Raw genomic sequence first — 22,124 nt, 5'->3', positions numbered from 1 at the left:
TAAGGGACCTGAAAAAAAACTGTAAATCAAGATTATATCCTTATTAATGTTCTAGAGTCCACCAATATAGTTCAGAACAGAAAATGTGTTACTACTCAATCTTTTGAAAAGACTTAGCTGTAAACAGAAAAGCATTTAGGTAATATATGTGTGTATACGTATATATGTGTATGTACACATATTAGATTATAACCAAAATGAAAGCCCAAATAAGTGGGTATTATCAAATAACATATTAACAAAACAACTCACATTTCCAATGATCTTTGTTACCTCTGTAGGACCAGCACCTGTTACAAATCAGAACACACATTATCATTCCCAAAATATTCATAAGTAAACATTGAAATTAAGGCATTTGCTTTTTTCATTAAGGTGGGTTAGAGTCTGGACCAGAATTTCTCAAAAAAAAAAAAAAAATCATCCAAAGGAACACTATGGTGCCTGAGTAAAGGTAAGATCTCTCCCTCAGGCCTTTGCTACTTCATTAGAATGCCTGGCAACAAAGAAGCAAGCAGTGGTGGTTGGTGAGATGGCTCAGTGGCTCTAGTACTTGGTGTACAAAACATAAGGCCCTGAGTTCAGATCCGCAGAGCGCACGTTTAAAAACAAGAGCAACAGGCATGTCTCTGCATCTGTAACCCCAGCTGAGACAGGAGGACCCCTGGACTCTACTGACCATTCCAGACTAGCCAGTCAATGAACTCCAGGTTCACTGAGACCCAGTCTTAAAAAATAAGGTGGATTAAGGTGTTTGCCACTCAAACCTGAGTTTGATCCTCAGATCCCAAGTGGAAGGAGAGAACTGACTCCCAAAAGTTGTCCTCTGGCCTCCACAAACAAGGCCTGGCATGTGCCTGCCCATACTTGTGCACATATAATATACATACATACATACATATATACATACATACTATGTATATAATAATAAAATTTTAATTTTCAACAACTAAATAGTAGTGATGGAAGACATCCAACATCAACCTCTGGCTTCTATGTTCACCCACCTACGTACATACCCCAACCCCCCAACACACACATGGGGGTATATGACAATTGTTCAAATTATTTTTGTGTATTTTATTTAATGTCTTTAAGTCTTTTGCCTGCATGTATGTATGTGCACCACATGCATACCTTGTGTCCATGGACCCCAAAGTGGGATATCAGTTCTCCTGGAACTGGAGTTACAAATGATTAGAGCCTCCATACAGCTGCTGAGAGCTATACCCAGGTCCTGTGCAAGAGCAGCAGGTACTCTTAACTGCTGAGCCATCTCTGCAGCTCATTAGAATGCTTTAAAAAGTTAACTACACACACCCCTTCCTTTCCAACTCATCCCTCACCCTACACAGTGGGCATACTTTCTCATTAGTATAAAGGCATTACCAATAAGAACTCTTAGACTAGGCAATACTTGCCTCTTATCCAAATGACTCTGCCATCAAATCATACCTGTTAAAACACTGTTCGTCTTCCTGGTGGGCTGAAGTGCGGGTATTTTTGCCAATGATATCACACTGGTTATAACTGGTGTTGTAGCTATCCTTGGAGAAGGGAGTGCTGTCACAGTAGTTTGTGCCTTAGGAATAATTACCTGTGCTGGCTTTGGGAGCACAAATACTACAAAAAAAGGGTAATGATACAGATTAGCATGGCCCCTGCACAAGGATGACATACACACTCATGAATTGTTACATAAAAATAAGGAAGAAAATAAATGCTGATTAAAATAAACAACAAAATTATATGCAGTATAAAAGGGTCATACAGGAATAAAATTATTTAACAATTAGTTTTTCAGGAAGTAATACAAAGTCCCACCTCTGAGTAATATCAGCTTGGGTGATTCTGTTAAAGTCTGTGTTCACTGGGACTCAAGAAGAGCCTGATTCTGTAAAATTCTAATTTCAAATGACAATCTAAAGTCCATATAAGCCATTCCAACATTTAGCACTTTTACTATCTAGCAGATAACTTTGGAATTAACTGGAAGCTGAGGGAGAGGCTGCCCCTTCAGGTAATACTGTTTTCCTTGTAACAGGCTTCACTGTTAAACTGTGCACCACTGTATGTTACTAGTGTTCATCTTCACTATTCTGCCATGTACTCACGCCGCCTGTCCCCTCGCCCTTTTGCGTGCGTTCCCCTGCTGCTATACGCACGCAAAAGAAAACAGACACTATCTGCCTTTCTTCTTTTCCTCTATTCCTCAGACCCTTCCTCCCCAGTCTCCCTTCTAGTAGCAGTGGTTTCCATCAACTATACTGTAGAACGAGTCTCCCACCACCAAGCTGACCAGTCCTAGGATGGGCTGGCCAACACAGAGGCTTAGAAGGGAGTCCAAGGTAACTAAGAGCAAACTGTAAGAAGCCAAAGCGCATGGATTCTGTCAATCATTAGTCCTCGAGGCTAATGGTCTATACATAGTTTGGATCAGAGAGTACTTCTGAGAAGACACACTTTATAAGGACATCCCGCACACCCACTCATCTCAATTTTTTTTTGACCACATTAGTTGTCCTACTTGTAAAGTGATTTTATTTTTCAGGAAAAAACTTTGCTACCCATGAAGAATTGGTCTACTTTATTTTTTCTGAAATAATTAATGTGTTGCTCTTTTTTCTTTACCTACAAGCAAGTTCTGCATCAAATTCTACCCCAGGCACAGCAACCACGTTAACACACTTACAGCCTCTCCCTTCGTTTGCCATCTTTTTAATTTTTATTTCTAGTTATATTAACTGAGTAGTATGGATCCCTTAGTTTTACATACTTAGATTCATAGGTTGAATCAAAAGCAATCAAATTAAATTTTCCTATGAAATAAGTATGTATTTATTAATTCTTGCTTTATGATAACAAAAAGCATCAGAATTAATTTTCTCTCAAAGGCCAGCCATGTAAATAGCTTTTTGTCAGCTTGACACAAGCTAGGGTCATCTGAGAAGAGGGAATCTTGATTGAGACAATGCGCCATCAGAACACCCTGTAGGCAAGTCTGTGGGCATTTTCTTAATTAATGAATCCTGTGGGCGGTGTCACTCCTGGGCAAGTGATCCTGGGTTCATGAAAAAGCAAGCTGAGCCATGGAGAACAGGGCAGAAGCAGCACTGCCTCCAGGTGCCTGCCTTGAGCTCCTTTCCCGGACTTCCTCAGTGAGGGGGTGTGACCTGAGAGTTGTAAGATAAATAAATCCATTCCCTCCCCCGAATCCTCCCCCCAGCTGCTTTTTGCCACAGCAATAAAAACTGCAACAGACTTGGCATTAGAGCGCTCTAAAGAAAACTTTGAGGAAGTGCGGGCTGTAAGAATGCAAGGAAACTTTTATTGTAGTGTTTCTCTGTGCATGCTGACAGTGTATCCTAGCACTGAGCAGAAGAGCCTGTAACAAGCTTACTTTTACCTTTTCTTTGTGGAATTGGGTCATTCACACTGTACTGATGGCAAAACTTCAAGACACAGAACAGGTTACAGAAGTATTTGATGTTGCCTCTCCATTTCAAGGACTCACTTAGCTTACCCTGCCGTTTACAACCATCACACCTGGCTGTCTGTGAATCGAAGGAAAGACAAGGAAGGATTAAAATTATAAAAATATAATACTAACCAGAAACACTAATAAAAATGGTATATGAATTAGTGAGATTATAAAATGAAAGGTTCCCTAGTGAAAATACTGTAATTAAAAACAGATATTATTTGTTCCACATAAGATGTCCTAACAATGTTTTTTGTTTGTTTTTGTTTTTTTCAAGACAGGGTTTCTCTGTGTAGCCCTGGCTGTCTTGAAGCTCATTCTTTATACTAGGTTAGCCTTGAACTCACAGAGATCCACCTGCCTCTGCCTCCTGAGTGCTGGGATTAAAGGTGTGTACCACCACAACACAGCCTAAGTACCCTTTTCTTAAGCATTGTGATTGGTCCTTGGCCATTTAGTGGCTAAAATATATAATCTTCCTCAGCAAGAAAATTACATTTAGAATGAGGTATTAAGTTAAATACTGGTGTCACTAGAGTGCTGTGGGTGCTCTGTAGCTGCCACCTATAGCTCCCTCCTTCTGTTTATAAAGCAGCAGCGACACATCCAGCCCTCAGGACTGATGCTGGCAATGGGACAACCAGCAGGACAGCGCCAGGTCTGTCTATGCAGATCTAACTATTCCTGCCACCATATGCCTCTCAAAACTAGGAAAGTAGGTAAGACCATCAGCTTGCCACGTGACCTATGAAGGGAGGACAAGCCTGACCTTAAATTCCTAAGTAACCTGAATGAGAGCTACTTAAGGCAAAATGATGTAAATTTCTAACCTAAAAGTTACAAACAAGGTCATCATACTTTATAAGAAAGAGAGAGAGCCTGTCTCAAAAACCAAAAAAAAAAAAAAAAAAAAAGGAAAGAAAAGAAAAGAAGAAAAGAAAGAGAGGGAATAAAAAAGCACACATATCCTTCCTCTGGCTAGAGACACATTTCAGTGGTACAGTTTGTCTAGCAGGCATGAGGTTCTAAATTCAAGCCCCAACACCAGGATGATGGGGAAAGAGACCTCCAGAAATCCCAAACTCTAAATACATTTTTCCCACGTAATTTGAACATATTTTACTTGAAAATGATTAGCATTTATTTCCAAATAAGACAAAGAACATGTCCTATTTACCTGATGCAACAGAGCTGTAAACTTAGACATGCAATCTTCACAGCAAAAGACCTGGAGCTTGCCTTCCAGTTGATTTTCCACAAAATTTGCAGACGTCTGTAAACAGTAACTGCACGTCTTACAGTAGCTTCCCCATCTTTCCCCAAAGTCTCGAGCCGAGAGCACCTTGCAAACTAACCACCAGCGAGGACACAAGGAGAGACAAACGCGCATTAGCTTCAAGGGGGTGAAATGCTGTCGGTGTCTCAGCTCATTCCCAGCCAGCACTGACACTACAGGCTACAAGCCCAGCACCTTTGAGGTGAGAATAGCACAAGTTCCAGACCAGCCTCAGTTACTTTATCAAGTTCAAGGCCAGACTGAGCTACTTGAGATCCTGCCTTAAAAAAAAAAAAAGAGGCTGAAGAAATTGGCCAGCAGTTAAAAGCTCTTCAAAAGACCTGGGTTTGATTTCCTGCCATAATTATTTGCCTATATTATAGGATAACCTTCATATTCACAAAACAAACTCAAATTAATGTTTTAACATGCTTTTAATAAGTCATCCATATTCTGAAACATCAGGGGCTTCAAAGTAGCAGCAATTGATTAAGTTTCTACTTTGCAAATAGGTAAAACAAAAAATAAAAATCCTAGCTGAACTGACTTTTCTCTACCAATGCCATTAACTGTAGGTTTTTTCTTTATTGAGACTACTAAAATGCTTTAAAGGGTGGATCGCAAGGTATACTAAGTATAAACTGTGTAAATTCAACATTTTAAGAATGTTCAAGCAGCTGGGTGGCAGTGACACATGCCTTTAATCCTAGCATTTGGGAGGTAGAGAATCTCTATAATAAGAGTTTGAGGCTAGCCTGGTCTACAGAACAAGTTCAAGGATAGCCAAGGCTACACAAAGAAACCATATCTTGAAAAAAGGAAAAAAAAAAAAAAAAGAATGTTCAAGTAATGCTTCCTAAGCAAAGGCTTTGAAAATAAAAACTGATCACGAACCCACTGCGTATGCGTAATACCGAACGCCTCCTCACCTTCACTACAGAACGGCTTGTCAACCCCTGAGAACCGCACCGTGTCCTCTATGGTCTTCTGTAGCTTACAGTAGTCGCACAAGGCCTTAACTTTATTCTGCTTTTTGTATTCATCACAGCAAGCCTTGCCACAAAACATAAACATTCTACCCTGTAAAAACAAGGAACAGCCATTAAGTTCTAACCAAACATGGGAACATAGGCTGGAAACACAGTTCGCTGGCCAAGGGTGTACTGCTCTTCCACAGCCCGGGTTCAATTCTCAGTATCCACGATCGGTTGCCCACAATTATCTAGATTAACTGCAGCTCTAAAGGGGATCTAACGCCTGTGGTCTCCATAGGTACTGTGATCACACGTGCACATCTACACACACACACAGAGAGAGAGAGAGAGAGAGAGAGAGAGAGTTAAAAATACATCTTCCTCTTTTTAAAAATCTATCTAAACAGCAGCTTTCTCTTTAGCACGTTTTTTTCCAGACCAGTGAGGTCAAGGCACAAGCCCGACAACCCAAGTTCCATCCCAGGACCCATGTGAGGGAAGGAGAGAACCAACTCTCGCCAATTGTACTCCACGTGCACACCATGGAATGCTCATACGTCTGCATACACAAACATACACAAATAAATGTGTTTTTAAGTCAACACAAACTGAAGAACTTTGTCAAACTGGAAAACCCAGAAACGCTCTTACTGGATGGTTTACAGGCATCTCCTTCAGGCTGTCTCCTCACCTTGTAGAAAAGCAGCTCTGGCTTTGTGGCAAACAGAAGGCTACACTGCAGGCACGTGAGTTTCAAGAATGAATGGGTCAAAGCAATCTGCTGGGACTGTTTAGCGAGAGTCTCCAGAGCGGTTGCAGCAGGGTTGCTGATGGGGCTACTGAAGCAAGAGGCAGGGGCATGTTTTCTTGCTGACACTGCAGACTGCCCAGGTGTGCTCCTCACCTCCTGGCCCTGAGATATGGGCGCCAATGAAGAGCTTCTTCCCTTCGGCTTGTTAAATACATTCTGAATTAAGCAAAGATTTTACCAAATAAGAAATAATGTAACATAATTATTTTAATTTCCTTTAATTTTCATTCCACAAACATTTTTTAGCTTTTACTTCTAATAGAAAGAATTTCTTTCTTTCTTTCTTTCTTTTGTTTTTTTTTTTTTCAAGACAGGGTTTCTCTGTGTAGCCCTGGCTGTCCTGGAACTCACTTTGAGGACCAGGCTGGCCTTGAACTCAGAAATCTGCCTGCCTCTGCCTCCCGAGTGCTGGGATTAAAGGTGTGCACCACCACTGCCTGGCTAATAGAAAGAATTTCAGTGGTATACCTTCCAGTGCAGAGGGTTAAAAAAATGACCCTGAAAGAAAAACAGAAAAAGAAAAAAGTTGAAAAGAAGAGCACCAAGGGGAAGAAGTGGGTGGGGAAAATACTTGACTCGAGGACCATGAATAAGAAAGCCTGATATCTGGCCTCAAACATTCCCAATGTTTATACAAATGACCTATGACCTTTGAAACATTGCTTAAGTAGACTATGGGGTTTTTTAACACTGCATTCAAAACTTTAACACCAAAAATGTGTAATCCCATAATTTGGGAAAGAGACAAAATGATTGGCAGTCTGATTTGGGCAATGTAGCAAGACTATCTCCATAAAGAAAAAAAAAATGGTCTGGTAAGATGGCTCAGTCATGCTATCATGACACACAAGCATATACTAAATAAATGTAACAGAGAACAATTTAGGTTGGGCAGGAGTGGTATATGCCTTTCATCCCAGCACTTGGGAGGCAGAGGCAGGTGGATTTCTGAGTTCAAGGCCAGCCTGGTCTACAGAGTCAGTTCCAGAATGGCCAGAGCTACACAGAGAAACTCTAGCTTGAAAAAGGAAGGAAGGAAGGGAGGAAGGGAGAAAGGAAACAAACAATTTAGTCTTTTACATGTTTTGCCATTGATCAATCAATCCCTTAGTGAACTAGAAAGAAGTAGAACCTGGCATCATACCTGGAAAGCCAACACACAGTTGGAGCTACAGAAACTGCAAATAGTTCCATTTGACATTGCTAGGTGATACTGAGGGACTGCTGCAGTTTTACAGCTATGACACACAACCTGTATACCTTAATGACAAAAAATAAAAGACAATGAGTGTTATACACACGCACAAATGATGCAAAAGTCTAGTAGTAGAAGACAATCAAATACTTAGCATGGCCTCTCCTATGTCCTTTGAGGACCATCTCCCAGACTTCCCCAGGGATGTCCAACATCTGCAGACACGCTCATGTCCATCTTACAGAATGGTACCAGAGTATTTGCACATCATCTATGTGCACTGTAAATATTTCTTACACATCATCCCTAGATTACTTAGAATATCATATAAATACCTGATATGCTGTATTAGTTTGAGAAAAATAATTTTAAAAACACTCTGTTAAATTCCATTATATTTGCTGAGGGTTTTTGGTTTTTGTTGTTATTATTTTGTGACAGCGTATCAGCAATAGCCCTGGATGTCCTGAAATTCACTGTGTAGATCAGGCCCTGCCTCTGCCTCCTGAGTGCTAGAATTAAAGGTATGCAATACCATGCCTAGCATTTGCTGAATGCTTTTGATGAGCAGTTGGTTGAGTGTAGAACCCCTAAATATGGATGGTCAACTGTAGCATAAAAATATCCAGAACTTTACATAACCTCTAAATCTAACTACAACTAACTTCAACCAACTCCTACTCATCAAAGCCTGATGTAAAGGACTGGGAAGATAGCTCAGTAGTTAAGAGCACAGGCTGCTCTTCTCAAAGCCCTGGCTTAGACCCCTAGCTCCCATATGGTGGTTTCACAGCATCTATAACTACAGTTCCAGAGGATCCAAAGCCACCTTCTGGAGTCCACAGGCATGCAGGCACAGACATACATGCAGACAAAACAGGCAAATAAAATACAATAAAATATTTTTAAAAAGAATGAAATAGCTTAAAACTTAGTAATTATTTTTCTTACACATAAAACCATAAAATATATTCTACAAAAAAAGAGGATCAGTGAAAATCTATTTTCCTTCACTATCAGTTCTTCAAAAGTAAATCAGTCTTGTGTTTTTAACCATATTAAATAAGTTTAGTATGTAACAAAATTAGGCAACAGCAATTATGGTCATCTTTTATATGTTATTAAATCTATAAATGCATCAAATTTACCTGAGGAAATAACAGTCTTAATTCTGTACGCAGATAAGCAGTTAATAGAGCAGAAAAGCTCTGTTCTTCCTGAGTCATTTGTAGTCTCAATCATTTCAGCAGACAGCCTCGATGAATTCCCCAAGGCATAGAGTGGCTTCGGGGCCAAATTCTATTAGGATAGCAATAATATAATATGTATGTAAGCATAAGTTCAAACATAATTACATTAGTGTTTCAAATAAGAAAGGGGCCAGAGGCAGCTCAGTGGGTAAAGTGCTTGCTATGCAAAAACATGAGGACATCAATTCAAAATTCCAGTTCCCATACAAAGCCAGAGACAGTGTGGATGTATAATCCCAGTGCTCCTACAGCAAGATGGGAGGCAGAGATGGAGAATCACCAGAACTTCACAGCTAGCCAACCTGACATACACACCTAGAAGTGAAAAGAGACCTTGCCTCAGACAAGGGAGGTGCAGGACAACACTGGTTGTTGTCCTCTGATACACATATGCTATGGTGTGCACACTTGTTCACTAATACATACAAATGCATACACATCAATGCATACACGTAGCTAGCTGTCTTTGGCTAGCTTGAGGGTTCTTTATTCTATGCTTCTCCACCCCCTTTCAGCCCCCTAACACTAGATAAGAGAGACAAAAGGAGAGACGGGAAAGAGAAGAGATACACCTGAATAAAGTCAGGGGTCAGAAAGGGGGAAGACGCTACCATTAGACTACGTCCTGCTAATTAGGGACACTGAGTTCCTTGGGGATATCTAATTTCTTCTTCTTCTTGTTGTCTCTTCTTTGAGCATGACTACTTAACAAACCTCAGCCAACAATAACCACCCACTACAACCAACAACAACAACAACCAACAACCCAACAACATCCCACTCTGCCTCTCAGGGCCTAACATTTATATATCCTCTGAAAAGTCCCCAGAATCCCAAAAAGTCACACAATCAGAGAAACTATCTGCAGCTGGCAAAAACATGCCTCGGCTAGGGCATGAGGCAGAGCATATCTGCTGCAGACAACTGAAGCAGCTCCCTATCCCAGACCTGGGATTAAAATGAAAACATTCTTATAGTATTTCTGTGTGGTTTTTTTTTTAAAGAAACCAAAATTCCAGTTCCCTCACTATACGCACATATGCATGCACATGCGCACACACACACACAATCATACATAGGTATTTTTAAAAGAAACAAAAAAGATATCAAGTAATGAAAAAAAAAAAGAAAAAGAAAAGCCAGGTGTGATGTCCCAATAATTGGAAGATGAACACAAAAGGATCAGGAACCTAAAGCCAGCCTTAGCTACAGGACTGAGAGAAAACAAAACAAAACACAACAGTAACTACTCAATTAACAACAAAGCACACTGTAAGTCATGAACAATGTACTGATGACATACCTTCCTAATCATAAGCAAATATTAAGTAATCCATGAAGCATGGACCTCAGTATAGAAAAGTTTATCAGTTAAAACCACCTAAACTGGGTGACTTTCCAACAAGAGACAGAAGTGATGCTTAATTCATATTAAGAGATCCTACAAAACTTTCCTTATCAAGCTGAGAATCACAATAAGTAGGGATAATTATACAGTAAACTACAGAGGCTGCCCATGTTTTAACAAATCATAATGACCCCCACTTACACAGCACTGACTTCTGAATACTCACCATAAGACAAATGCCATGGGAAGCATCGTTAACTCTAAGATTGTCACTAACACAACAGTAGACCTTTTAGTAAGGAAGTAAATTGTTAGGAAATAGAGTACATTATGACGTTTCACACAATCTTCTTACTAAAAATGGGCCCCAGAAATCTGGAAGAGTACAAAGCCAGTCCCAAATTAGGGAAGGCCTGGTACTTAGGTCACAGATAAAATAACAGCTGTTATTTTCCTGTGACAGTAGTAACTTGACTGCATACAGTAACAGCAATTCATAAAGATTTAAAAAAAATTTTTTTGAGACAGGGTTTCTCTGTGTAGCCCTGGCTGTCCTGGAACTCACTCTGTAGACCAAGCTGGCCTCGAACTCAGAAATCCACCTGCCTCTACCTCCCAAGTGCTGGGATTAAAAGCGTGTGCCACCACGCCCGGCTAAAATACTTTTTGATGATATTTGAAATGATAAGGACATTTCAAACTGCTCCAAGAAATTAACAAATCAAAAATTTGCAAGGGAATTGTGTGGTTTTGTGTGCAGTGTGTCATGCACATGTATGCACGTGTGTGGGAGTCAGGGACGAACCCTGGGTATTAGTCAGCTGTCATCTACGGTTTTGTTTTTTTTTTTTTTTTTTTTTAAAAACAGTCTCTCGCCGGGCGGTGGTGGTGCACGCCTTTAATCCCAGCACTTGGGAGGCAGAGGCAGGTGGATTTCTGGGTTCGAGGCCAGCCTGGTCTACAGAGTGAGTTCCAGGACAGCCAGGGCCACACAGAGAAACCCTGTCTCGAAAAAANAAAAAAAAAAAAAAAAAAAAGTCTCTCACTGGTCTGGAATTTGCCAAATAACTGATGCTAGCTGGCCAGGGAGCTGCAGAGGTAACACTTCCTCCACTGGGACCGTACACCAACACAACCTGCTAGGTGCGTTACAGGGATGAAATTCAAGTCCTCATGTCTGCAAGCACTCTACAAACTGAACTATCTCCTTAGGCCCTACCAATTTTATTATTATTTACATCCTTTATAAGAACTTAAAAAAAAAAAAAGAGGCAAGGATGATGGATCAATGGTTAAAGCACTTGCCACACAGACAAAAGGACTAGAATTCAAGCCCCTAGAACCCACATAAATGCCAAGTAGGTTTAGTGGCCTCTACTTAATTCTAGCATTTGGAAGACAGAGCTGGGCTATCCAGGGCAAGAAAGTGAAATAGACTCGCTGAACTGTTGAGTTGTGAGTTCAACGGTGAGGTGGACACTTAAGGCTTCTTTAGAGGAGCAGCTGTGCTGGCGTTTTGCTGGGGCAATCACGTGAAGGAGTGTTTTTCTTGAAGTGGATACAGGTGAAAGGCTGAGGCAGTCTGGTGAAGAAATATTTCACTGAGGTAGACACAGGTGAAAGTATGTTTGCTAAAGCAAGCATGTTAAGGACGCATGATGAAGGATTCTTTGTTAATGACACACAAGTTTTATACTGAATAGTTGAGCTCTATTTGTCAGGACTCCATAGAGGGAAATGTACCAAAAAAACTTCTGGTGGTGTTACAGTTTCTTGGCACTTCTGCAGACTTAGACTAACAGAGTGAGTTAGCTGATGTCAGCTGAGACAGACTTATGTGCTGAGGCAAGACCCATGGAGGACACACGATGTTTAAAGAGAGTATGGACAGTGACAGACTGAGCTAGGCTTGTTTAGAGAGCTAGCTGTATGACCCTTGTTGATCTAGTGTCTTCGCTGATCTTTGCTTTGCTGAGACACAGCGGAAAACTGTACCTGGCATTCCTGTTAGTCAGAATCCCTCCTGCTGACTTACGCTAAGGCCGAGACCTGGCTGTCTCTACTAGGTAGTGTCATCCCTGTCATCCCTACTGATTCGTGTTATTTCAGTTCTATTGAACTGGACTGCTGGTATATCCGTGAATTGTGAGCTGATCCAGCTGTTGCTGTTGACATGTGAACTGTTGATTTCCAGACAACACAGATGGGAGTTGTTCCAAAGAACCTTCCTAAACAGGTCCACATCCCCTGTATCCTTTCTTTTCTACTACCTTTGGTGGGTGGTGAGCTAAAAGGGAGGTTAAAGCATTTTTTAAACCATCATTAAAAATAAACATTAAAGCTGGGCGTGGTGGTGCACGCCTTTAATCCCAGCACTTGGGAGGCTGAGGCAGGCGGATTTCTGAGTTCGAGGCCAGCCTGGTCTACAGAGTGAGTTCCAGGACAGCCAGGGCTACACAGAGAAACCCTGTCTCGAAAAAACCAATAAATAAATAAATAATAAACATTAAAAAATTTTTAAGTTACACAACTGAGAAACCTAGCCTCAGCGAATAAGGTACAGAGTAACTGATGAAGACTCCCAACAGCTCACATATACATGCCCATATACATATAAACACAAAGAATAAAAAGAAATCTCAACCAGTAATAATTAAAACTGAAACAAACATCATATTTAATGAGACTTTTATTTATTACAGTAAACAGTATCTAATAAGTACCAAAAGTATTACAACATGATGATGGTACCAAATCAACTAAGAATTCATTCCAAAACACATCCTTAAAAGAAACCAGGAGCAGGCACAAGCCAGCCAGGCATGTGACCATCTGAGCCCCAACTGGCTGAGTCCTGAGCCCTACTGAAGGCCAGAATGATGTTTATGGCACAAGTTTCCACTGAAGGCTGTGCAGAGATCAATGATCCATGCTGCAGCCTGAGGCCATGTCAAAGCCTGGGAGCCATGCTGCCGATGGAAGCCACGCTTATACAGGTGGCCTGAGCTGCCACATGAAGCCATGATGACTTTGGGTCTTTGCTGCTTCTAAGGGTCTGAGGCCCTACTACAGCTAGGGTCTGTGTGGATGTTCATGGTCCAAGTTACCATCAAAGAACAAGCACGTATCTGAGGTTTGTGCTGCCAGCTGAGGCCATGTCACTGTGTGGGCAGTCCTGCCACCATCGGATCTGAGTGGTCTATGCTTCCAACCTGAGGCCCTGGTGATGTCCTGACACACTGCTGATGCTGAGGGCCACATCATGTCTGCATCTGTGCTGATGCCTGTGGCCAGTGTTACCATGAAGGCCATTTGACTGTCCATGGCCTGTGCTACAGCCTGAAGCTACATTGATGTCAGTAGGCTACATTGACACTGAAGGCTCTGCTGCTTAAGGCCATGGTGTTGTCTGGGTCCTTGCTGCTACAGAGGGCCATATTTATAATGAGTGGCCTGTGCTGCCCCTGAGGCCATGGTGATGTCAGTGATCCAGGTAGCCTCTGAGGGCTTTGTCTGGTCTGTGGTTCCACTGCAGCAGAGGGACATGTTTGTGGTCTGTGCTGTCAACAGAAACCTACTAGAGGTCCATGACCCATGTTCCCATTGAGTGTGAAGAACAAGGAGGCTACCTTTGCTGTGATATCGATGACTGCAGATGCACACTTGAGGAGAAGACATGAAAGGCTTCTGTGACAATGCCTACCCTTGCCGCCACCCCCACCAAAGTAACAGCCTACACAGGAAGTCACCAAAGAGAACTCTTAACAAGTGACGGAGAAGCCAAAGAGTAGCTCTCCACAGTGGCTTCTGAGGCAGGTGTGAGAGAGGTCTATTTCAAGGGGGAGGCCTCTAAGAATTTGGACATGCTCCAGCGAGTATACAGATAACACAAAGTGAACTTTTTTCTTTTCTTTTCCTTTATTTTTATCCTTTACTTCTTTGGTGGGGGAAGATCACAAAGGGGGCAGAAATAGAAGGATTGGGAAGGGATTGTGATTGGGGTATGTACTGGCTGGTTTTGTGTGTCAACTTGATACAGGCTGGGGTTATCACAGAGAAAGGAGCTTCAGTTGGGGAAGCACCTCCATGAGATCTAACTGTGGGGTATTTTCTCAATTAGTGATCAAGGGAGAAAGGCCTCTTGTGGGTGGGACCAACTCTGGGCTGGTAGTCTTGGGTTCTATAAGAGAGCAGGCTGAGCAAGCCAGGGGAAGCAAGTCAGTAAAGAACATCCCTCCGTGGCCTCTGCATCAGCTCCTGCTTCCTGACCTGCTTGAGTTCCAGTCCTGACTTCCTTGGTGATGAACAGCAATATGGAAGTTTAAGCTGAATAAACCCTTTCCTCCCCAACTGCTTCTTGGTCATGATGTTTATGCAGGAATAGAAACCTGACTAAGACAGGGTACATGATATGAAACTCCCAGCAAATCAATAAAAATGTTATGTGAAAAAAAATGTTTCCTTTAGTTTCAATCAGGTTTTTTTGTTTTTAACTCTTGCTCACAGTTTATTTTTAATAAGTTTTTACTGCCGGGCAGTGGTGGTGCACACCTTTAATCCCAGCACTTGGAAGGCAGAGGCAGGCGGATTTCTGAGTTCAAGGCTAACCTGGTCTACAGAGTGAGTTCCAGGACAGCCAGGGCTACACAGAGAAACCATGTCTCGAAAAAAATGGGGAGAAAAAAAAAGTTTTTACTATCAATATTTCATACAACAAATCATGAAGTTATATCTCTTAAGTTCTGAGCCATAAAATTGTAAAAGTGAGCCGGGCGTGGTGACACACGCCTTTAATCCCAGCACTTGGGAGGCAGAGGCAGGAGGATTTCTGAGTTCGAGGCCAGCCTGGTCTACAGAGTGAGTTCCAGGACAGCCAGGGCTACACAGAGAAACCCTGTCTCGAAAAACAAAACAACAACAACAAAAAAAAAATTGTAAAAGTGGCCTATCTCATCTTAGTCATGTCATTGTACAACCATCCCTACATGGAGTCTCTCCCACTTCCCAGGAGAGAGAAATCACATAAGGACGACCGAGGAGGAAATCCTGCTTTCTCTCTGCAGCTCACTCTTGCATAGCTCAGGAGAAAGCCTATGTGCTCCGCAGCAGAAATCCACACTGCTTGTACACAGGACCTATGCTGAAGTAAACCTGACATGGACAGCTCAGAGCTCCTCTAACCACAGCTCCCATGGTTCTCACAACAGTTCAGTGAGGCTGTTACTTGAGGAAGCTTTAAAAAGCAAGCATTACTTCAAAGACCTTGTATCACACTTTCATCCACCCAACTACCCAACCATCATCTATCTTTCCTCCTCCTCTTCTTCTTTTTCCTCCTGCTCCTACTTTTCTTCTTCCTCTTTCTCCACCTCCTCCTTTTTACTTTTTTTCAAGACAGGTTTTTATTATGTAGCCCAGTGTCCTGGAACTCACAGAGATCCACCTGCTTCTCCCTCCCAAGAGCTGAGATTAACATTGTGTGCCACTACACCTTGCTTTGATATTTAATTTCAAATCAAATCTAGGACATAATACAGATACACACATACAAATAAGCAGAGCCACATTTAAAGAAAAATCTCTGATTTTTAGCTAGGAATGTGGGCAGTGGTGGTGCACGCCTTTAATCCCAGCACTTGGGAGGCAGAGGCAGGCAAATTTCTGAGTTCAAGGCCAGCCTGGTCTACAGAGTGAGTTCCAGGACAGCCAGGGCTACACAGAGAAACCCTGTCTCATAAAACAACAACAACAACAACAAAAAAAAAAACCCTTAGAGCCTTTCAGCTAGAAACGGTGGTGTTATAATCTCTACACTTGGGAGGCTGAAACAGGAAGACTGACTCAAGGTTGAGACCAGGCTGGAATACAGAGCAAAACACTGGAGGCGGGTAGGAGGATTGAGAGAAAGAGAAGGAGGGGGGGGGGGGGGGGGGGAGGGAGGGAGGGAAGGAGAAAGAGACAGACAGACAGATACCATTTCCCGAATAGAATTGCCATGAGAGTAAAATGTTGCATGTACTTACATCAGTGCCCTTCTGACACATACTGCACTTTGCTGAAATGCCACTGGTATATATGGTAACAACAGGCTTCTTTAGCTCATAAGAAAATAGGCATGACTGGCTGCAGAAATCTTTGCAGAGAGAGGAATTTTCAAACTGAGTTGTGATCACATCCATCGGATTTAAAATGTCTCTAAAAACAAATAACAAAGACAAATGTGCAATGATTCTACCATCTTCCTCTCTGGGAGCTAAAATGCTATTTTGCTGGAGTAACTATTGCACAGTAGAAAACCCCTGCATAAATCATCTGAAACATCCCTCTGATGATTAGTTCAGTTACTTCTCAGTTAGATAATTATGAGGGAAGCAATTATTGTCCCTATTACCTCATGTGTAAAGTAATATCTAATGTGTGCATCTGTACAAGAATTATTTTTAACAAAAACAAACTTCCTACTCTCTGATGGAATGGATGAGAGGTGATTCAGTCAGTACCTATCCTACAACCCGAGACCAGACACTATTCAACAGCTGTCAATAGTAGAATTATGAATGAAATTATAAAATCATTTTAAATTAAAAATTTCAAGATGAACTATGAAGAGATTAATGTAAATATTAGCATGCTATATACCGTTTAGCTATAAATGTCAGAAAGAATACTATAGCTGGACTGTAATGTAAATATTAGCATGCTATATACCGTTTAGCTATAAATGTCAGAAAGAATACTATAGCTGGACTGTCTCTGACCCACCAGCCTCCCAAGTAATGACAGAGAGACAAGTATCATTTATTATAGCTCAGGTTTTAGCTTAGGCCCTACTAGCGCCTATAACTTTATTAACCCATGTACTCTAACCTAAGTTCTGACATATGGCCTGACACGTTAGCTACCTCTCCTTTAGTCCCAGCACCTGTTCATTCCTCCGTGTCTGGCAGCATCCACCTTTCATGAGAAGATCTTTAACTGGGACCTGAGGCTCTCCAATTACTATACACTGCCTGGTCTTGTGAGCCCCTCAAGTCTTCACCTCCCAGTGCTGGGATTGCAAACATTCATCATTATGCCCAGCATTTTACATTTTTAAAGTAAGATCTCACCAAGTAGCCTTGGCTGGCCTGGAACACACTATGAGGGCTAGGCTGGCCTCAAGTCATAGACTCATCCACCTCTGCCTCTGTCTCCCAAGTGCTGGGATTAAAGGTGTGAACTAACTGTGCACAGCAGTATGCCTAGCATTGTATGTGGGTGACAGGGATCAAATTTAGGTCCCCATTCTTATAGAGCAAGCTCTTCATCTTTGAGCCATCTCCCCAGCCCACATACCTCTATTATTCCTAACTACTCCATTTAAAAAATATGTTTCTACAGGGCCTGGTGGTACACATAGCACTTGAGAGTTCAAAGTCAGGGGCTGGAGGAATGGCCCAGTGGTTAAGAGTAATGGCTACTCTTCCAGAGGTCCTAGGTTCAATTCCCAGCCCCCACATGACAATTCACAACTGTCTACAACTTCAGTTCCAAGGGATCTAACACTCTCATAGAAACATACATTCAGGCAAAACACCAACACACATAAAATAAAAACTAAAAAAAAATCATTTAAAAAAATATTTCAAGCCGGGCGTGGTGGCGCACGCCTTTAATCCCAGCACTTGGGAGGCAGAGGCAGGCGGATTTCTGAGTTCGAGGCCAGCCTGGTCTACAAAGTGAGTTCCAGGACAGCCAGGGCTATACAGAGAAACCCTGTCTCGAAAAACCAAAAAAAAAAAGTTCAAGGTTAGCCCCAACCAGCTATGTCCAGCTCTGTCTCACAAAACAGTCATAAAAAGCTGGTGAGTCAGCAATGTTGGTAGAGATGCTTATACCAAGCCTGATAACCTGAGTTGAACTTGAACTACAGGGCCCTCACAGTAGAGCCAACTCCCACAAGTTGTTTTTTGATCTTGTGTGTATGTGCATGGTATTTGCACAAACACATGTATATACAGAGAGAGACAGACAGACAGACAGACAGACAGAACATACAAAAATAAATAAATAAATATAAAAATATTTTTTGAACCAACCAACCAACCATGAAATCTTGGAAATAAGTGGATATGCTTGCATCCAGATCAAGTAGTAATTTTGAAGAGTGTTTTTTCACTAAAAACAGAAATATATTATATTTAGCTAGATGTAATGGCACTAGTCTATAATTCTGGTACTTGAGAGGCAGGGGCAATGAGGATCTCAGTTTCAAGGTTAGCTACACAGTCAGTTCAAGGCCAATCTGGCCTACAGAAGGCCTTGTCTCAAAAAACAAACAAAACACTGGGGCTAAGAAATGTCTCATGGGTTAAAAGCACTGGATGCTGTCACAGAGGATCCAGGTTTGATTCTTGTGCCCACATGACATCTCACAACATCTGTAACTCCAGTCAGTTCCAGGAGATAGGAAGCATTCTTTGGCTCCTCTGGCACCAGACATGCATGTGGTACACAGTTATGCAAGCAGGCAAAACACTCATATACATAAAAATTAAATAATACCATGTACAAAATTATTATTATATAATTATAAATGTTATTATAAATACAGTTACTTAAATTCTTTATTAATAAGATCCCATTTATTAAGCATGTATAATATTCTAAGTTATGTTAATGCTGTCTCATTAAAATCCTAGGAATTACATATTACCTAATGAAAAACTTATGTTTAGGAAAGTTAAAATATCAATAGGATACTGTGCCTCAAAAATAAAGTTAAAATGTCTAGCCACGGTCTATAAGTGACAGAATCTCTACTCTAAAACCACCTCCTGCGGCACTGGGGATGGACCCAGAACCTCTAGCATGCCAAGCAAGTGCTCTACAGCTGAACCCAGTTTTTTGTTTGTTTGTTTGTTTTGTTTTGTTTTTTATCTTTTCGAGACAGGGTTTCTCTGTGTAGCCCTGGCTGTCCTGGAACTCATTTTGTAGACCAGGCTGGCCTTGAACTCAGAAATCCGCCTGCCTCTGCCTCCCAAGTGCTGGGATTAAAGACGTGAGCCACCACCGCCTGGCTTGTTTGTTTGTTTTTTTAAGACAGGGTTTCTCTGTGTAGACCTGTCTATCCTGAAACTCACTCCATCTAGAGTAGCCTTGAATTTACAGAAATCCACCTGCCTCTGCTTCTTAAATGCTTGGATTAGAGGCACGCGCCACCACTGCCAGGCAGCTGCACAAATGTCTCTAAAGAGGATATGTGTGTCAAGGTCTGAGCTATGGGATGACCACTAACTAAGATCCCACTGGTTCCAGAGGATGAAACATGGAGAAAAACTAGAAGCTTCACACTACATTCATAGAAATAAACCACCAGAGAGATAGGCAAAAACGTCTCTTCACCAAAGTCCTGTGCTTATGTGAAATTGATGTTTCTTCACCTCCGTAGCAAAGCATTACTGTAAACCAATAATGACCCCAACAAGAGCCTAGAGATTCATAAGAATAGAGGCTATTTTTGTCACCACCCGAGTTTCCACTTTCTAATGAGTTAAATAACTTTTATGCCTTATTGAGAGACAATATTGTTTTCTGTTCCTCAACTATTTTAAGAGAACTGTTGAATATTTTAAGTAGTATCTATCCACAATTACAGAACTAATAAGTTACAATTCTCACCAACTGTTTGTTTCATCTCACAGTAAATTTTTAACTAAAAGAGAAAGAAAACTGGTTTAGGCAACACTTCTAATACAGGCCACCTGTTTAATGCTGAAAACCTTAAGAGTAATCCCAAATTCCTGAACTAACTAAAAAGAGTTTTCCTTAGGAAACTGCTCAAGAGATTAAGAGTGGCAGTATTATGTCTGAGGTAAAATGTACACTTTAAGAAGTAAAGCAAGGAAGCCAGGCATGATGGTGCACACCTTAATATCAGCACTCCAGGCAAAGACAGGAGGATCTCTGTGAGTTCAGGGCTAGCCTGGTCTACATAGAGTTCTAGGACAGCCATGGCTACAGAAAGAGACCTTGACTAAGAAATCAGAAGGAAGGGAAAGTGCAAGCTTAGGAACTGTACTTGGAGCAATGTGCACAGGTTCTCTTGGGAAGAGGTGGCACGCAGACTGCAGAGGAGAATCTGATGATGCATCCCATGGAGCAGTAAAGCTGGGCAGATCCGGCCTTCCGGTAATTAGGTTGTCCCTTAAGAAGCAGTTTTTTACAACCAAAACAAAACACTTGAGCAGCTGGAACTGCAGGAAATGATGTACTCGGGCCAGATGACGGTAGACCAACCTGAAAGCCTAGCAAGACAAGACAAGAACAAACAAAATAAACAAAAACAGAAAAGAGAGTAATTTCAGTTTCTCTAATGCATATATGTATATTTTTCAAGGTAAAAACTTGAGAGCCACCAACAGTAAGAAAGTAGTAACTACTCTCCAAGACAAGGCTCTCAACCCTGTCTTACTCAATCCTTAGTGTTGTGTTTTAGCTTAAAACCAGTTCTCCTATACACATATGCTGGACAAGATTTCTTTTATATAGAGAGTGTCACTATATATTGCCCAAGATGGCCTCAAACTTACCATCCTCCTGACTCAGACTCACAAGTACAGTGATTACAGGTATGCATCACTTTCAGCCACCTGTACACATATATTTGTGCATGTATAACTTAGCGAGGGCTTTTGTTTGGCTGGTTTTTGTTCCACTTTGTTTTCAAGATAGGGTTTCTCTGTGTAGCCCTGGCTGTCCTGAACTCACTCTGTAGACCAGGCTGGCCTGAACCCAGAGATCCTCCTGTATCTGCTTGCTGAATGCTATGATTAAAGACATGCTCTACCACATCTAGAAGCACATGTTTTATAAAGCATACATTTCTTTAATACATGCATCCCCTTATGATATGTACTTCATTTTTTTAAGATGTATTGATTTATTTTATGTATATGAGTACACTGCCACTGTCTTCAGACACACCAGAAGAAGACACTGATTGGATCCCATTACAGATGGTTGTGAACCACCATGTAGTTGCTGGGATTGAACTCAGGACCTCTGGAAGAGCAGTCAAGTACTCTTAACCACTGAGCCTTTTCTCCAGCCCCCTGATATAATCTTAATATCTTTCAATTTTTAAAAGACCAATGATAATCGGCTCCCACACTGAAAGATAACTCTAAAGGAGGAGAGAGATTTTCAGGAAGAGGTGCTGCCCTCAGTCCTACTAAACAATACCAACTGTAACAGACTTAGCTCGTCTTACTTCTTACCGAGAGAAGTGTCACCGGCTGAAAACACGGCACTGATTTTTAGTTCACTTTCTTGAGGTCCATATTCCTTAAAAACAAGAGAGGAGAGAGGGGGAGAAATAAATACTGTATGCATGAATAAACTAGAAATTCAACTAAACATCTGACTCTGCCAATACATCTCTTATGCATGCTAATCATAGCCTCCTTCACAAATACCTCAAAAATCAGAATTATTAGAACAGATACAATCTTTACAAAGTTCATCTTTCAAAATTTAAAAACATTTGCAGTTATATTATTTTTCAAAAGTCATCTTGACATAAGAGAATATGTAGCTATTCAAGTCTTGACACTGTGTCTGTGTCTGTGTAGTGGATGTGTGGGAGTGAGCATGGGCAGTACATGCAGGTGACACTACTTCTCTGTGTTTGTGTAGTGGATGTGTGGGAGTGAACATGGGCAGTGCATGCAGGTGACACTACTTCTCTGTGTCTGTGTAGTGGATGTGTGGGAGTGAGCATGGGCAGTGCATGCAGGTGACACTACTTC

General features: G+C 41.4%; 1 protein-coding gene and 1 non-coding gene across 5 annotated transcripts in view; one reads left to right on the top strand and one right to left on the bottom strand.

Annotated features, from left to right (window-relative positions):
* Nucleotides 1-22,124, bottom strand: part of Zmym6 (zinc finger MYM-type containing 6) — a 45,967-nt gene that overhangs the window by 13,829 nt on the left and 10,014 nt on the right. For 3 of the 4 annotated variants that reach the window (XM_029476489.1, XM_029476488.1, XM_029476487.1), the window contains 11 exons: nucleotides 21,594-21,660; nucleotides 20,396-20,621; nucleotides 16,359-16,530; nucleotides 8,886-9,036; nucleotides 7,687-7,802; nucleotides 6,423-6,698; nucleotides 5,687-5,837; nucleotides 4,659-4,831; nucleotides 3,407-3,554; nucleotides 1,456-1,623; nucleotides 253-290 (listed from right to left, as the gene is read on the bottom strand). In XM_029476489.1, coding sequence (XP_029332349.1) covers nucleotides 253-290; nucleotides 1,456-1,623; nucleotides 3,407-3,554; nucleotides 4,659-4,831; nucleotides 5,687-5,837; nucleotides 6,423-6,698; nucleotides 7,687-7,802; nucleotides 8,886-9,036; nucleotides 16,359-16,530; nucleotides 20,396-20,472 — 1,470 coding nt within the window. In that variant the 5' untranslated portion in view covers nucleotides 20,473-20,621; nucleotides 21,594-21,660. The remainder of the gene's footprint in view (nucleotides 1-252; nucleotides 291-1,455; nucleotides 1,624-3,406; nucleotides 3,555-4,658; nucleotides 4,832-5,686; nucleotides 5,838-6,422; nucleotides 6,699-7,686; nucleotides 7,803-8,885; nucleotides 9,037-16,358; nucleotides 16,531-20,395; nucleotides 20,622-21,593; nucleotides 21,661-22,124) is intronic. The other variant, XM_021161345.2, reaches the window with a different exon arrangement.
* On the top strand, nucleotides 1,600-1,706 carry LOC115030929. Its single transcript, XR_003836528.1, has one exon. It is a non-coding gene; the product is annotated as a U6 spliceosomal RNA (small nuclear RNA).

This window comes from Mus caroli, chromosome 4 (genome assembly GCF_900094665.2).
Source record: "Mus caroli chromosome 4, CAROLI_EIJ_v1.1, whole genome shotgun sequence".
NCBI lineage: Eukaryota > Metazoa > Chordata > Mammalia > Rodentia > Muridae > Mus > Mus caroli.
The sequence above is the reverse complement of the archived record's forward strand: the minus strand, read 5'-3'. Positions and strand labels throughout refer to the sequence as shown.